Source organism: Ceratosolen solmsi, unplaced genomic scaffold, assembly GCF_000503995.2.
Source record: "Ceratosolen solmsi marchali unplaced genomic scaffold, CerSol_1.0 scaffold30, whole genome shotgun sequence".
Classification (NCBI taxonomy): Eukaryota; Metazoa; Arthropoda; class Insecta; order Hymenoptera; family Agaonidae; genus Ceratosolen; species Ceratosolen solmsi.
Window position 1 is genome coordinate 7241332 of NW_011948421.1, and position 19283 is coordinate 7260614.

The following is a 19283-nucleotide window of genomic DNA, read 5'->3' on the forward strand; positions in this document are numbered from 1 at the left end:
ATAAAAAATTTATAATAAGAATATATATGTTTTAGTTATATTTAAATAAATATTGTTTTAACATTATTTTATTATGAAATGTATATTTAAATTAATTATAGCTTAAGCAAAAATTTTATACGTTGAATGAATCTCAATCATATATAGTGCAGTAAGAGTATATAAAAAACAGATTAGCAATAATGGGTAAATTTCACGGATCGACACTACTAATAGGGAGAAAATCAATTGGGTGTTTGCGATTTGCAATTGGGATTTACAATTGATCTGGTACCCTTCATACAAATTATCGAAACGAAATTAATTTTTAATTAATGTTCAACTATCTCTATAGGTACTGTTTTAGAATATTATTATAAATTAAATATTACTCGGTGAATTGCTTCACCTGCAAGTTTTAAAAAATAAATAATATTTTATTTTTGCATGATTTAAATATATTACTTAATTTTTTTCATAATGTATTACTTACGGTATTCTTTAGATAAAAAAAAGTAATATCTATTTGGTATTAGTCACAATTCATGAAAAGATATATAAAATTAGAACATTATTAATATTTATAGCTTTTGTTATTATATTATACAATTTCATTACATATATATACTTATATATTTTTAATACAATTAATTTTAATATTATTTTAATATATAACATATTTTTAATTTCGAAAAGTTGTATTACGGAACATTTTGAAAAGATTTCTGCTAATGCCTGTTGATGTAGAAATATTTCGGAGTTGTATTAAAATCATTAGGTACGTCGTTATAGTATATATCATCTATAATAAAAACACTTATCAATTAATTATTAATAAAACTATTAATACGAGTTATTAGTATGTACTAGTAGTACTACTGTATGTACGAGTTATTATCATGTAGATTAATACCCTTTGAATTAAAGTTAAATCTAGTGGAATGAAACCATAAGCGGTGAATTTCAGAGAGGTTTGTATTAACTGAATATTAAATTCTCGTATCTACAATAAATATTTTAAAAAATATATTTATTAATTTAAGTGTTTGTATTCGTATAATCTTTTATTCTCTTACCTTACATTGAGTTTCTTCATCAATTATAGGGTCATCGTATAATTCATTTATTATATCACCTGTTTTAATAGCCTAGAATCATTATACATATATACAAATTTATAATATTATCTATAATATAAAAAAAAAATATATATAAATAAATTCAATTAATTTTGCTATTAAATATTGTAATTTAAAATATATTGTATAAGCAATTATTAATAGAATCTTTCAATATAAATGTATAAATATAAGTATAATTTTTATATAAATATTTTGCTAAATAAATGCTATGTATAGTAAACAAGATTATTATATGCATTAAAACAATTAATATAGTTTAAATATATAGTTAACACAATACGTAATTTGCATTGTTATTTAAATTCTTAAGTATTTCACTAACGATAATGAAATATTACTATTTAAAAATATATAACAGGAATGTAGTTTTTTTATTTATGAGTACCTGGTCAATACAGTTGCTGCAAGTAGAACTGAATATACTAATTTTTGCAGCATAGAAAATATTCCAAATTGTGACGATTATAGTTGTATCGAAAATATCTTCATGCAATAGATCTTTACTAATTACTTCAGTATAAAGTATATAGAGATTTGCAGTTATTACCGCAAATGCCATTATAATCGATAAAAGCATTTGCAATGCAAAAGCGGCATCTGCTTCTTGGCATACTTTAATTAATTGTAAATGTATTTTTCTATTAAAAAACAAGTGTAGTTTAATGATAATTTAGTAAAAGTTTTCTTTAGTTATTTAATATTTCATTAAAACTTTTTAAAAATAATTTTATTTTTTTAAATATTATAATTTATAAACTATAAAATAATAAAATGATTAAGTATTAGAAAATGAAATATATAAATGTAATAATGTGTATTATTTTTAATAAATACAAAACACAGTAAACATATAAAATTAATAATTCGTTTATAAATAAAATGCATTATTACTTTGCCGTATTTATGATAAACGCATTGTTGACTGACAATTGTCTGTTAGTATAATATATCCAAGAATTATATGGTTCGATCGAAGATTTTATAATTCTTCTATGTTGAGGAAAATTATTTGTGCTCGTTAGCATACATTTTAATAATTTATTTAATTCCATAAATCTGTAACGCTCGCAACTATTAATATAAATATATTTAATGTTAAGCTGCTGGTTGGATAATAACAATATTTAATTACTATTATGATAATCTTATTTGTTATACAGGCACTCGCGTGAGCGTACAAACACACACATACATACACAAATTAAATAATGATATATACTTTATTTTATTTAAAAATTAAAATATACTAAATGAAGATTAATCAATAAATAATTTTAAATCTATAAGTATTAAATATATATATTTCATATTCATAGTACATATAAATTACGATTGAATTTTTAATTCAGAAATTAGTAAAGATCAATTTTAATACTTTTTTCATTAATGTTTAAACTTATTTTTGATATTTTATAATAATATATAATATAAAAGTTTAATACTTTCCTTATAATATTTACAAATGTTATATCAGCAATAAACATTGTAATAATAGGATAAGACATCGTAATTGCTAAGAAAATTCTTGTTTTAACGGGTAAACTATCCATTACAATTAATACACTATTGATTATAATTATAATTAATATATATATTAAACCACCAATTATTTTTCTTATTTCAGTTTTAAGTAGATTTGCATAATTTATTGTTATGCCAATATCTTCCATTAAAGTATTCGTTAATACTGCTTTTGTGATGCAGTTGTCTACTGCCTGTAAATAATAAGTAAATAATATTCAACAAATTTATAAATTTTTATGAATAATCTAACATTTGATTAATTTTATATTTTTAACGTGGAAAAATTTTATCTTTAAAATTAAAGAAATTTTTATCTTATATTTTTAGTATTTTATTTTATTTGTGAAAGTATAAAGGTTATAGAAAAATGAATTTTATTATTTTCAAATATGACTGGGTAAATTGGTAAAATATTGTACTATTTTATTTTAATAAATACTTTATAAAAATTTTTATGTTCAACATAGATTCAATATATAAACATAAATTCAACATAGATTATAGTAATTGTTACCTTATAGCGATACCATCCTAAACAAATGGTACTGATACTAAGAAAAACGTGAGAGAAATACAGAATCTGTCGTGGCATAGTAACTTGAGAAGGATCTGATATTTGTATAATATCATTATACGTAATAATACTAAATGAACAATAAATTATTAAATGAGTTAATGAATAAAAAAAGCTTATAATCGGGTGTGGTTTGCCTAAAGGATATTGGATTATTCCTATTCCAAATATCCAATTAAATATAAATATGTATAGAAAATGTTTTGAAGTTTGATTGGAATTGTACATTTTTATTAAAATATGCGTAATGTAATAGTATAAATAAGTTAGTGTAAGAAATGATGTTTAGATAACTAAACATTAAGCTTGTTTTAGTATTTCGTTACATTAGTATTAGAAAATAAATTTTTATTTTAGTGAAATACAAAAATTATTTATATCATATACCTATTTTGACACAAAATTAAAATTAAATACGTTAAAGTACAATATAAAATAAGATAGAATAAATCAGTTGTGTCTATTTATATTTACTACATTAATTTATATGTGATATTCTTTTATCTTAATCAGTATGCTAGATTTAATTATATCTGCGTGAGCTCAAATAATAGATAATAAAAAGTGGTAGTTAGTAATTTTCATTTATTAATATAAAGAAACATAAATAAATATGATTCAGGTTCATAAAATAATTTCACATGTAAGCTAATATTAAGGGTAACAGTAATAAATATTTCATTTATACAAAAGCAAATAGAATTATTAGATTCTTTGCACATTTGTACAACAATAAATTTTTATTATAAAATTATATGTATACAGTATTTAAGTAAACCCTTAAATTTTCTAATTTATTAATATTGAAATTTTTTATCGACTTACATTTTTAAATTTTCTCTATCTTTAATTAAACAAATCAATTAACAAATGTAAAGATTTAAAATAGGAATTAAATTACTGTAATAACTTGTAATATAATTTTTCATAGTATATAGTATAATGTATGCATTATTAGTCCATATGCCATAAGTACTATATGTCAAGATTTATTGGGCATAAAAAGCAATAAGTAGTACAAAATATGAAAAAATATACAAATCACATTAACGTGATTCGTAGATTGAAAATATATTCAGACTACAATCTATTTAATTAACGATTTTCGCAAGCATGGTTATTTATTAAAATTATTAAATTATATTCTATATTACATATTACCAAAGAATAATTAAACATATTTAAAGCCTATATAGTCTTGTATAAGCAGTGATGACATGATTGTTTAAATTTCGTAAGCTATTTAAATAATTTTAACTAATTATATTAATGCTTAAAACGATATTTATAATTATTTATAAAACGTTTATATAATAACTTTGCACAACCGTATTTGTATAAATTAAACTATTTTAAAAGTTATTTTAAAGAAAAATTACAGAATATTTTTCCGTAAATTTCCATTTGAAGCATGATTATCATTATATAATACATATAACCATATATATATAGTAAGATATACAATGATATTTAAGATAATATGTATAATAATATATAAGAAAGAAGTATGCAAATATATAAGATGTAAGATCAGTAATCTTAATTAATATGTACATGTATGCATAAATACAACCAGTAAAATCTTTAAAAACTTCTATAGAATTATAAATTTTACCGAGTTTATGTTAACTTAATTAATATACTAAAAAACACAATTGCTTTTTTTGAAAAATAGTAACAACAAAAGTGTATAACGAATAATTTTGTAATTAAAAAATTTATTTTTAATTTAATTTTAATATTCGTCTATTATAAAAATCATTAAATTATACTTGATTTTATTTAGTCTTATAACACTATTCTCTAATATCCATAGTATTTCATGAAATCAATATTTTTTATAAAAAAAAAATAAATATTTTATATTATACTTATTCAATTAATAAATTTTATATTTAATTATAATTACTTTTGAAATTTATAAAAATGATTAATTACTAATTTATTTAGCTTATTAAATAAAGTTTTTCAAATAAAGTATTATTTATTTGTAATGTTTCATACTTAAGTTATCTTTTATGATATTTTTAAAAATTAGGACGAAGTCTATCAAATATAATTATAATTATGTTAAAATAGATATTATGCAAATATAATAAAAATACATAAATATAACCGAATAATTTATTCTTTAGAATATTTATAACTATTAAAACAAATATATATACAATATTGTTGTCATAAGGTTTTTATGTAAATGCTTATAATTACATGCCTTTTTCTTATTAATAATATGGCAATACTTTATGTCAAAATATTATTGCTCTAAATTTAAAATTTAAAACATCTTTAAATTGATTATTGAAAAAAGAAAGTATTTTTTCATAAATATTACTATTTATTTTAGAAATTTAACAGAACTTTGGTTTTTATAATTTTATATATTTCTATACTTAGTAGAATCAATTTAATATACTTAGAATACAATGATTCATATTTACATTCAAACATCAAATTTTTTTAAGAAAAATTTTAAGTTTTTAAATTTTTAATTATTGCATTAATTAGTATAATAACTATTTATAATATTAATCTCTAATTTTACACATTTTTGTGTTTTAATATAGATTCATAATTATGTATTTGTTAATATGAAATTAAATTAAAAAAAGAATACATTTACAAGAAATTGTGTTGACTGTATTATCATTAATGTTAATTAGTTAACGAATGCTAAGGTATAACGTCTTTTGTTAAACTGATTTGATATTATAAAAATACTTTTTTATTTTTATGTATTTATCAAATTTTACATACTATACTTTTTTTTTATCTATACACTTTGGAAATATTATACTTTAAAATTAAGATAATAGTTGTAATGTTAATTGTTTTTCTTTTAAATTTTTTTTTTAGAAATTTTTTTCGATTAGACTTTACTGAATTTTCTATTAGTGATTTCTATACGCACAATGTGTTTACATATAAAAAGGAAAATTTATTATATTTGTAAAGAAAACAATTTTGCTGTAACTCAATTCAGAACTTAATTTAGGATTTAATGATTTAACAAGATTTAACAACAACAAATTAATTAATTGATTTACCTACAGATTGCAAGGTAGGTTATATTGATCAAAAATATGTTTGCTATTTTAAAAATTTTATAATTTTCTAAAAAAGTACGTTAGCAAGTGCTTTCAATGGATAAAGACTAGTTTCTTCTCAATTTATTACATAAAATGTACCTGAATTTATTTTTAATTAATTATGTATGTAATATTTTATCAAATTTCAATGATTAGTTTGAATCGAGCATATGTTTTTAGCTATTATAAAATCTAAAGTTTTAAACAAAAGTATTAAATTCTAGATGTTTTTGTCCGATATCATTATTTTATTTTTTATACAATATGCCAGTGAAGTGAGTATACATTCTATCAAATATTATTACGTTTATAATATTTAATTATTCATTTTTCATATAAATATATAAATAGTCATAAAATTTAAATAAAGAATTATGCTTTTTATTTATGAATTCAAAGTTTAAATCTAAATAGAATTATATAAAGATTAATAAAGGAACGTTGAACAAAAAGGTGTCCATATCGATAGATAAAAATAAATTGCTCGATTGATTCCAAGAAAATAAATATTGAACAATATTTTTCTGACAGTAAAAATGTTCGAATTATTTTGTAAACAAAAATATAATACAACAAAAAATATAACTGAATTGTAATGGAGAATTAAAAAAAGATTATTATAACTTATTTAAATGGGCAATAAAATAAGCGTGATCTTATAAATGAGATACTTTCAAGTAATGATTTGCCTTTATTGGATTGTTAGCAAAAATGTCATTATAATTTTATTTGTTCCATGTGACATACATACTTGGAATAATCATTATGATTAACAGCTAGAGTATTGATAATTAATTAAACTAAAATTTTTGTTTACAAATAAAGTTAGTTGATCAATGATTATTATATATATTGAAGTTTACCTGTAATGATTAAATATATTCTTTTTCTTTTATATTCATTCATTTTATATGCTTTGAACAATCTTTATTATATAAAAGACATATATTTATATATTTTTGCGAAAAATAAAATAATTAAAATCGTAGTCAAATACAATTTTCATGTTGTTTTAAAGTTGTTGTTTTACATTAGTTTTATGTTGAAGTATAAATTATAATATCTGATAATAAAACTATAAGAACTTAGTTGAAGTTTCTTTAAATTGAATTTAAATGTTGAGTGGTCCTTTAAAAGATTATAATTAACTTTTTTAAATATTTATAGAAAAATATTTTTTGTTTTTTTTTTTAATGAAAAGTCCAAGAAATTATTTTAATTATTTTAATTAAAAGACTGAGAAAACTATTATATTTTAACGAGCAAAGACATACATTATATAGAATGAATAAATTATAATACTTGAAGAAACGATTGAGATAATTATTTCGATTTTATTTAGATTTTAACCAGAATTTATCTAAATATTCAGTGCTTATAGTACAAAATTATATTCTGTAATTATAGATTCTTATGAACATAAAAATGAAATTATGTTGAATATGCTGAATATTAATATATCCCTTAAAATATGTGGGCTAAATAAACAGTAATTAAATAAATAATTTTTATTAACACACTTTATGTTGGCTGAAGTATGTATACTGAAGTATATATATATATTAAATTTACATTTATATAATTTGAATTTTTTATTATAAAACAATAAATTTTTAAAAAATTCATGTAGAATTATATATTAAAACTATAATAACATACCTTACCTATTATGTTATAGCGTGCACACATCTCATACGATGTGACGATTATTTATTTTTACTTTTTAATGTTATTGTTCAATCTCATTATTTTATCTTCATTTGAATTATTTAATTTATTATTTTAATTGATGGTTCTATCAACAAGTACGATTAGTTCAAATTGGTCTTATATAGTGTGTGTGTATAACTTCAAATAAAATAGATAACAAATAATAAAATATGTTAATTTTATTATAGATTTGAATGTCAAATAATATTATTGATATCTAGAAAAATTTGACAAATATATAAATTTGATATTTGGATTGTATAACAATAAATAATGGATAAATAAATGATAAAAGAATAAGAGAATACAGTTAATATAGGATATATTAAAATACAAATTAATCTATAAGTAAAACTCCGAATATTTTCTTATTATATTCTTCCGGATATTTTATTAGTTTAATTTTTGAATCTATTTTAATTTTTTAAATAATTTCAGATGTTTTTATAGTTTAGCCATTATATAAATCATTAAAATCATTAGATTATTTGTCATATAATAATAATTACAATTAAATTTTTAATTTATAATAGATAAATACAATATTATTAATATATATCTTTTTGGTTTATTGAAAAAAATAAATATTATTTAAGTTATTTTCGTATCTTCATATTCTTATAATATAAATATCAAATATTTTAATACCTAGAATGATTAATAATTGCAATTAAAATTATTTCTAAAATTTTTTTTGTTAAAAATTTAGATCTTTTATAATACATTTGGAATGTTACAATATTGTTACTGATTACAGAATAGAACTCAAGTCGAGCTATATGGGAAGACCGCGACTACACTGTCTTAATCGATAAAACAAATTTATTACAGTTTTTGAACACATTGAAATTTTGTGTACAACTATAAAATTATTGTGAAATAAGTAGTTTTACGTGGTATTGGTTAAAGTTAAACGTTTTTATTTATTTTAGTAATTATCAACTGTATAGCTTTAAATATTAACAATTAAATTTTGTTAAAAAATCTTCTCACAATATTCTGTGAGATACTTGTTTGATTCATTAGTGAGCAGTAACGGTTTTTATTAGATTGAGTTAAACATATTTTTAGTAAGAATAATTGTTTGACAATACTTATAGATAAAAATATTAATTTAAACTTTCATTTCATTAAAATCAGTTATGTTTAGATTTAAAAGATATATAAATAAAAAATATAAGGATTAGAGCATAAAATTTTTTAAATTATGCTACAATATAATTTTATACAATACAATACAATACAATACAATACAATATAATACAATACAATACAATACAATACAATACAATAACAATACAATACAATAACAATATATGTGTGGGTGTGACGAACAACAAAAGGCAATGAATATGGATAAATTAATATAAAAACATATTATATACACAAAGAATGGAATATTAATTCCATTCTTGTTTAAGAGATTTCGGGAATTCACTGTTACGAATTATCATGATTATTCTGCAAATTAATGGTTTTAATTAGCTTTAATAATTCTTTTACCAATTTTTGTTAAAAATTTTTTTAAGTTTCTATTAATATCATCTAAAAATTCTATTAATAATAAAAACATTTATGCAAATCCCAGAATAAAAATATAATTTCGTCTGTTCCATATAGCTAGGATATTCCATTCGTTTAACCGTTTTTATAATAAAATCTTTTACAATAACAAATTATTTTTTGAAAAAAATAAAATAATAATTGAAGAAACTGAAAATGACATAATCTTAATTGTAATAATTAAAAATAGTCTTTAACCAATTTAGAATACATTATATTATATTTTTATTAAAGCTTAAATTTTATTCTTAGATAAATTTTACATTTAATGATCATATTTAGAAAAACATGTATTTAGTTATAAGTAAAGTGTGTTATTAAATTCTTCTAAGGTAAGTGAGAATATTTTAGGCTATACATATATATGATTTTTAATAAATGAAACTAATTTTCTTAATAAGTAAATTGCAGTAAAAGTAAATTTTTATTTAATACATTAAAATATTATTTAAACATAATATGAATTTACTTCACTTATGTGTTTTTTTTCATATACATATTAATTTTTTTTAATAATCAGATGTGATAAATTTTTCTTGTTGATACTCAAATATAATTTAACAAAAATATTAAAATATGTATAATTACATTTTTAATTAAAAATTGTAATATGTTTTATATATTGAATATTTATGGATATCAATAACTGGCACATCAATTAATACAACGATATTAATAAAATATTTGTATATAAACTTAAAAAAGTATTAGAGAAAAATTGAATATTAAATTAAAAAATCAATCGGTGTGTAATTTTTTGAAACAGACAGGCGTAATTAATTTTATTTATACTATAATACCATCTAGAATGTTTTTGTATAATATCATACATTTACTGCAATATAAATAATTATACATCATAAATTACATGTTCATCATTATATTAGATGAATACGATATGAATAACATACGAATTTTAATTTATACCTCAATTGAAAATTAAAATTAATAAAATTTAAATCTTTATTATACAATTATATATTATTAAATAAAATTAACACTATTATAACAATCATTAAAAACTATTATTTCAATAGTTGAAAATAAATTATATTTTGTTTAATATAAATCAATAAAATTAACAATTTTAGACCAATTTACTAAAACAATTTATGATTTATGGCTTTCATATCTATTATATGATAATTAATTGTTATGTGAACACACATTTTGAAATAATTAGAGAAAATACTATAAGCTATATGATTCTGCTTTAAAGTTAATACTTATTGTGCTCCACTTCTCCTATTTATATAGAGGAGGACGCACAACAAATATGACATAGGATATCAATTATTAACTAATATGATTTGATTTCATTGAAATATGATTTAATAGTGCCATATTTACTAACATAATGGAAAAATGTATATTCATGTAAAGAAGTAATTACATATTTTATCTGAATTTCATTATTTACTATTTAGAATAAGTTATTGATACTAATTGGAATATATAAATTACAATAAATTGTTAATGAGATTAAATAAATAATGATCAGATATAATATCTATAAATAGTTGTTAATAAGACAAAAACTTTGAACTGATTAAAATTTCAAGATAATTGAGTCCACTTCAAAAATTAGAAATATTGTTAAAATCTTTCAAATATTATTTTTAAATACAAATTATCTTTTTATTATATAATATAATCTATGATGTTTATTTATAATATAATATAATAAACTTTATATGGTGAATTATAATATAATATAATAAAATCTTTTAATGTTTCAATAACGAACAGATTTTTCTTTTTACTACTACTGTAAGAATTAATTCCATATGCAGTGGGACAACAATTAGAAAAGTTTTAAACTATAATTATTTGATCAAATCAAATGTTAAACTATAATTATATGATATCAATCAGAATATATATTCTACATAGCAACAATAGTATTAACTACTTATCTAATATAACTGTAAAATCATTGTATTGTATAAATTTGTTTTATGCTATTATTCAAATTAATTTTGTTTAATTAAAAAAAAAAGTATATATAAAAAATAGTTAAAAAAATATTGGATATTGTTCATATAGCATATTTTAATTTGTATAATAGTTCGATTAAAAAACGATTGATTTCTTTAAAATGAATTTTATTTAAAATTTATAAAATTTTCATTTTATTAAACAGATAAAAATAATTTATAATTTTTTTATTCTTTGTGCGATATGTGGTTCGATACTTAAACTTATATATAAAATCATTATCTATTAAAATTGTAATGATTTAATTGTAGTGTAAGAAAGAAAGTTAGTTTACTTTCAGACAAAAATTAAAAAGTAACAAGTTTTGTTACATACTTATTTATAGTTTAATAAAATTTAGTATTGTATTAATTATTTAATATTTAAATAATGAATAAGTTTAAAAAGAATAAATTAAATTAAAATAATTAAAAAATTATAAATTATACTATTTATGTAGATTATTATTAAAAATATAATTTTATTTAAATCAATATTATAAATATTAAAAATTTCTTTTTAACTATATTTAGAAAAAATATCAATAATAAACATAAAATTGAAAGGTTCAAGCATATTTATTCATTTTAATTGCAAGTACTTTTCGAAATAATTTTAAATATTAAGCCAATAATATGATCTTGCTTTATAAAACATCCATAAATGTTACTATCATAATAATTGAAAATACATTTTTATCTTCTTTTTGATAGGATTTGGAAACAAATACATTTCAGAATTTAGATACATACTTTTTAACAAAGTAAACATATTTTCAAAATATTTAAAAATATTGATGTAAGAATTCAAAATATTATAAAACTACATTTTTCAATTTATTTTCTTTTAAAAATTAAAATATCATTGATAATAAAAAATGTTTTTGATACTATAAATTATAATTACAAATCCAATAATTCTTACTTATTTATTAATTTAAATATTAAAGTAAAAAACTCAGTGTTTAATTTTTAAGTAAATTTTAAATATTTTAAATATTTTAAATAAAATGGATTTACATATTTTATATTATATGAAATTTACACATTTTGATAAATATTTAGCTTATGAAATTTTAATTATTCTATTAAATAAATCGATGAGTTTATATTAAATGTAGTATAATTTTCGATGGGCATAGTAACTACTTTCATCATGTCTGGTTCATTTTGTATTAAAATCATTAAGTACGTCGTTACGGATCCAACAACCTAAATAAACAAAAATCCATTTTACTAATATCATTCATATTAATTCATGCAAATTAATTTTTTATAATTTTAAACAAAAATAAGTAAACATATAGCAATTTCACTAACCCCACGTATACATCCAAAATCTAATATAATTAAACCTGAAGCAGTAAAACACAGGGGGTGTTGCATTATTTGCAGAGAAAGCTGATGAATCTATAAAAATATCATCTAAATATGAAAGCAGCAAATACTTGTATTTCAAAAGTTTAATAACTACTTTATTTTGATAAATAACTAGATTTTTTTCTTATTTTCACCTCATTTATTAATTTTTTTTTTAATTGTGATACTTGAATTTCATGTGCTATTTGACTTGTCTTTTGGGCCTAAAATAATATTTATTAACAAAATATTAACATTCTGTATGGAAGGTCATAGAATATACATCCATATATGAACCTCCGTAGTAACTTGTACAGATGTTCGAACGACATGAATTATTCTAGATATACTAATAATTATCCAGATTCCAAATGATGTGTAATATTGTATTGTATAAGATAAAGGTATTGACAATTCATTATATACAAGATAAAAACAGTAGCTGAATCCAGTCAACAGTATGAACGTAGCTGCCATTTGACTAGATAGTTGTATTCTATAAATGTCATTTACTTCACGGGAAGTTGCACACAAATCCAAATGAAGTTGTCTTAACGAATAAATTATATTATCAAATACTTTATAGTAATTAATTAAAAAAATATCAACTATAAATATCTCATTATTATACATTTGAGTACAGGATATATTTATTGTTCTAATATTCAATTGTTATATTTATTAAAGAAAATAATAATTAGTACTTTTTGAAAATAAAATTAATTTTATATTTATATTCGATATTGGACTTTAAAATATTAAAATATTGCTATAAATATAATGTTAATAAAGAAAAAAAGCATTTAGAGAGAGGAAGAGAGAGAGAAATAGTATTAATATTTAAATATAGTTACTTAATATATTCAAAGCATGCAATTATTTTTTTGTTTTATAAAGCCAAATCATCATAATACATTTATATATTTTGTAGACACCCATTAATTTTAAAATACATATATTGCATACATACATATTATTTATAAATTTAATTTATATTTCAAATTATAATAAATTGTATATAATATATATAAATTGTATATATATAATAAATATATATATGCATGTTAATATATATATAAGGTATATATGGTTCATTTTAACTTTGGATAAATAAAGTATAATTTCATAAAATATTTTTTTTAAGATTTTACTTTATTGTACGCAATCATAATATATTAAATGCAGTTATATGTATGCGCTAAATTAATATTTATGTGCACGCCTATATATGTATGTATGTTTAGATATAAGTGATATATTTTTACTTACGTAATAAGAGAATTTAAATGAAATGAAAGTATAACTAAATACCTGACAGTTTTTAAAAAAAGTTGAATATTATGTCTAGTTTTTATATATTGCTTAGATTTCATAGCTTGATTGTGTTTCAAAATACGTTGATATTTATTATAATCTCTTGAATTCATAGATCCTAATGAATTTGTAGTTAAACTTTGGATTAGCGCATTCAATCGTTCAAATCTCTTTCCTAATATACTTAAAAATGTGATAAAAATTTATTAGGAGTGCCATTATTGATCAAATTGATTAATAATAAATATATAAACTATCAAATAAATGTTAAAACAAATCTTTTTTACCCTTATTAAAATTATAAATAAATGAATTTAATTTCCTTTTTTACATGTGCTTATAGTAAATAATAAAACATTTAAAAAGATATTGATTGTTAACTTATTTTATAAAAATTAAGTAAAAATATTTTTTTATTATACCACTTAATATAATGTTAACGACATCAAATTAATTTGCTCAAATATTTTGAATTTAAATCGACCAATTTACTAACTTAATATAATTTTCAAAATGCTGGCCAAGCAAAAAATATTTTATTGTTAAAACTTTAAAATATTATTGATTACTGTATAAAATAATACATACTATAATACAAAATATTGCAATAAATATTATAATACTCACGATATTTTTACTGCAAAGTTCAATTCGACAACGGTATTTATTAAAAGTGGATATTCAAATACAATAACATTTGTGAGAACATAATAAATATTATGAAAAACGTAATAAGCTACTGCTAGATCACTGCTAAATATAATCAGTCCTCCAAAACACCAAAAAACCACTATTTGTATATTTTCTTTAAATGTTAATACATATTCTGGATTTATTCCAAAGATCTTCATTGTTTCATCCACCAAAGTTATCTTTTTAAAAAATCTTTTTATTTTCTTACATAATAATAAAATATAAATTAATATTGATAATAATGAATATGATTAAGATTATTAATTAGTTATTTTAATATTGAATGAGCTGTATATTATTATTTAATTTAATTATTTAAACTAGAATAAATAGAATATTTATTGATGCTTAAAGTTACAAAATATTTAATATTTTAAGATTTTTGCATTGTAAAAAACAAATATCACCTTATAATTGATTAATCCTAAAATAGTTGAAACGGCAGCTATACTAATATTGAAAAAAAGGATAACTTGATATACTCGTGTTATAATGGAGTTACTATATTGCTTAGGTGGTATAAGAAATACATTATACCAAACTAAAATTCCATAAATAATAGATCGCCCCATAGCATAAAATATGCTTAATTTCATCCAGGGATTTTCAGATGGCATTTCAAATATTGTTAAACCCAAGACTCCATTAAGCCAAAATATTGGACAGAAAGTAGCTGCCATGTTGGTTACAGTCCTGGATATTATACTATTGATCCATTTAATCATTCTGTTTTTCTATTTTGGTAATTCTTTATTAATATTTATAAACTATTATAACTTATTATATAACTTTAATTAGTATGTGAAAATTATTGTTTTAATTATACATTGTAAATAAGAAATTAAATAAATTATATCGAATTATATTCGAAAAAAATTTTTTTATTAATTTTTTCGAAAATTGTTCATTAGTTTAAAGAATTAGTTAAAAAATATTATCAAAACAATGTTCTAATGTCAATAATACAGTTATCTTTAGTTTATCTATCTGAAATAACATTCAATTATTCTTTATTTTCTAGTCAACAAGGTAACTCAGTTTTCTTTGTAATTTATAATTAAAACCGTACTTAATAATATTTTAGAATGAAAATAATTTAATTTGTGAATCAATAGTTATTAGATTCACTGAAATCAATAATTTAATTTCTGTTACCTGTGTTCTTTGTCTATTAAAATATTTCAAAAGTTTCTATAAGAATGTTTAGGTTATTTAAATAAAAAATACTAGATATTAATTACATTCTACATAGATATATTGAAACTCGCTCTTAGAAATTGAACTAAAGAATTTACAGTATGTTAAGATGCAAAATGTAAAAAGAAAAAACTTTATGTTAAGGTAATTGAAAAATATTTCATGATCTAGCATTTATAAAAAAGTGGTTTTGTTTATTACTTAATTTCAACTTTGCATGTTCGATCATACAATCTTATATCTTTGTATAATTATCTATAATATACTTTGCAGCGATTTAGTTCAAATGAACATGTACAAATATGCTGAATAAACATGTATTATATTGATTTAAATCTTCCAATGCTATATTTAGTAAATTAAAAATACTGAATATATAGATATGAAGATAAATACATGAAAAATATTATTTAAATTTTATTAAAATACTTATAGATGTTGATTAATAAAAAAATTAATGAAGCCAAATATATAAAATAACTTGTTATAAATTTGTATATTCATTTTATTAATTGTTTTGATTTTGATGCACAATAAAAAATTATTTAAATTTAACTTAAAATTAATTTCATATCATAATAATATTTAATTCATTACATAAAATATTTCGTTTTTATAATATTGAAAACATTTGATTTAAAACTAGAATTGCCTTATAAAAATATTTTTGAATTTACTATTTAATAAATTCTATTTTATAAAAATAAATCCTTAATAAAAAATTTTTAATACAAGAATTTTAAAAGACTTGTTTGAAGTTACTACATAAAAAATTAATACAATGTCTTTATTTCGATAAAGCACCATTACAAATTGTTATTTTTCAACCAACTACATATTGCTATTAAAATGATACAAAATAATCCTTGGCACATCCGTCATTATTTTTATTATCAATTTAAACATTTAACTAATTCTAACATTTTTGAACACAGTCTCTCTCTCTCGCTTTTGGCTATAGTTGTAGCTATTGTAATTTAAAGACGAGCTTATCTTAATAAGTTTCTCATGTATGTTAATAAACTCTTTTTATTTAAAAACTAACATTTTATTTGATATATCTATCGCGTTTTATAATTATTTTATAAATTTATTTAGTGAGAACAACATAAATGAAACAAAAATTACAAGATTATTTTCTAACAGAAACAATTGATATATTGAATTGGGTTTGGAAGCAGAAATAATTATTTTTATTATTTTTTTAAATAACCGACACGTATAATATAAAATATTTTTTTGTTTGTTGTAATATTAAAAATAGAATAAAATTATATATTTTTATGGATAATAATGTTTACATCAATTATTTGCATATGAATTTAGTTTTTATTGTAGTTGTAATATTTAATATAAAAAAGTATATTAACTAAATAAATCAAGAATTTAAGTTCGTAGAAATCCTGCATTAAACTTATATATTGATAAAGATTATATATTTTGTAAAAACATTATAGTTGATATTAAATAATATACTTAAGAGTATATTTTGATTTTTAATACATACGATAGAAAAAATTATTTTGTAAATATGTGATTCCACTTAAATATTCGATAATTTCTTATCTTCTTTCTATTCTTCATAGTTCTAGTCTTATATAATATTGTCAAGACTAAACATTTATTTCAGAGATAAAATTGAATATAAAACAATTGTATAAAGTCATGTGTATATGTGCGCATGTGTGCTAATTTAAACTATATTTATAAATTAATTTGGAATCTAAAAATCGTGTTAGAAATTTCTATTTTGCTAGCAACCATTTGAATAGTTGCATATATTCTCATGTAGGCATAAAATTCATAAAAAATGGTTAAAAAGGAGATTTAAAGAAATTTCTGAAGAAATTTAAAGAAATGATAAAAAATAATAATAACTTATTAATCATGTATACGCTTTTTTATAATATGCTTATAAACGATTAATACCATCAATAAATTAATCTTTAATTATTTTTCTAATAAAATGTTTAATAACTTTCTGAATAATTTTATCTCTGGTAACTAATTAATATTGAAAATATATCTTGTATCGTAAACTTAACTTAATCTGTTTTAAAGTACCATTATATTTAACATTTTGAAGAATTTGTCTACGTAATAATAATAAATACGTAATCAATTTATCACTTATCGTTTATTGCTCAGTATAGATATATAGAAATAGACGATAAAGCGTAGTAGATAATTAGATGTAAGAATACGTGGGGACAGACGAAATCGATTGCCAAATGAATCTTGTCTTTGAAACTGATCGGTGCCGACCCGTGAAGTTGCCTTCCGGTAATCCCATTCTTTTTCACTTAGAACCCTGTTCGAGTGGTCCCATGGGATTCAGATGTGCTATATTCCCTTTTTCCACTCCATCATTGATTATACTCCTCCTCTTATATTTATCTATTTATTTATCTGGCTGTCTAGCTGTTTGTTTGTATGTATGTCTGTCTGTCTGCTTTTGTCTGCTTGTTCTCTTTTCTGTTAGTCTCTGACTGTCTTTTTTATTGAACTTGAAAATAGGATTTAAGAGTTATGTGAATAATCGGAGTTTACAACATGTATTTTCTAATTAATTTACCATTGAAAAATTCATTCAACTCCATCTTATTTTTCTTTATCGAGTATATTCTTAGTCGACATAGCCTTAGATTAATATAGAAAATATTAACATAATAATTATATCTCAATTTTAAATTGTAGTGTTGAATAAAAGCAAATATACTTAGATGCTTGCATTTGTTGCACGTAAAAATATGTAATTTTGAATATACAAATAATGTAGAAAACAAAGTAGAAAAGAATCTTAATTAAAAGCAGACTATTTTATTCAGTTACTAGCATATATAATTTTTAATTTCCTATTGGAGTAATTTAAATCATTCAATAGAAGTATATAAAATAATAGAATATAAAATCAATTTCAATAACATTTTACTTGCACATAAAGTTTTCAAATAATAAACATTCTTAATTTCATTTATGACATTTATTTCAATTAGTTTATGAATAAGATGATATTTATTATTTTCAAACAATACTAATTACAAAATTATTATTATTAAAAAAATATTTAAAATATGGAAAAAATTTATCTTATAATGTCAATTATAAGCATACTATTAAAAACTCAAAAATATAAATATTTTAACATTATAAATAAATCTTA

The 19283-nt window shown here is 19.5% G+C and overlaps 1 protein-coding gene across 1 annotated transcript; it reads right to left on the bottom strand.

The window, feature by feature from the left end:
• Positions 1-661: 661 nt before the first annotated feature.
• LOC105361692 (putative gustatory receptor 28a) lies at positions 662-15603 on the bottom strand. The gene is made up of 10 exons (XM_011498943.1): positions 15331-15603; positions 14858-15126; positions 14228-14413; positions 13226-13466; positions 13072-13140; positions 12878-12967; positions 12674-12769; positions 1056-1127; positions 893-982; positions 662-781 (listed from the first exon to the last, which is right to left on the bottom strand). The coding sequence occupies exons 1-10, from the start codon at positions 15601-15603 to the stop codon at positions 662-664; spliced, it is 1506 nt and encodes a 501-aa protein (XP_011497245.1).
• Positions 15604-19283: the final 3680 nt, after the last annotated feature.

Coding starts and splice junctions, on each gene's coding strand:
- LOC105361692 (XM_011498943.1), bottom strand. CDS start 15,603: ATGGCAGCTACTTTCTGTCCAATATTTTGGCTTAATGGAGTCTTGGGT. Junction 13,141..13,225: donor TCGTTCGAACATCTGTACAA/GTTACTACGGAG, acceptor ATATTATTTTAG/GCCCAAAAGACAAGTCAAAT. Junction 782..892: donor ATTTAACTTTAATTCAAAGG/GTATTAATCTAC, acceptor TTTTTATTATAG/ATGATATATACTATAACGAC.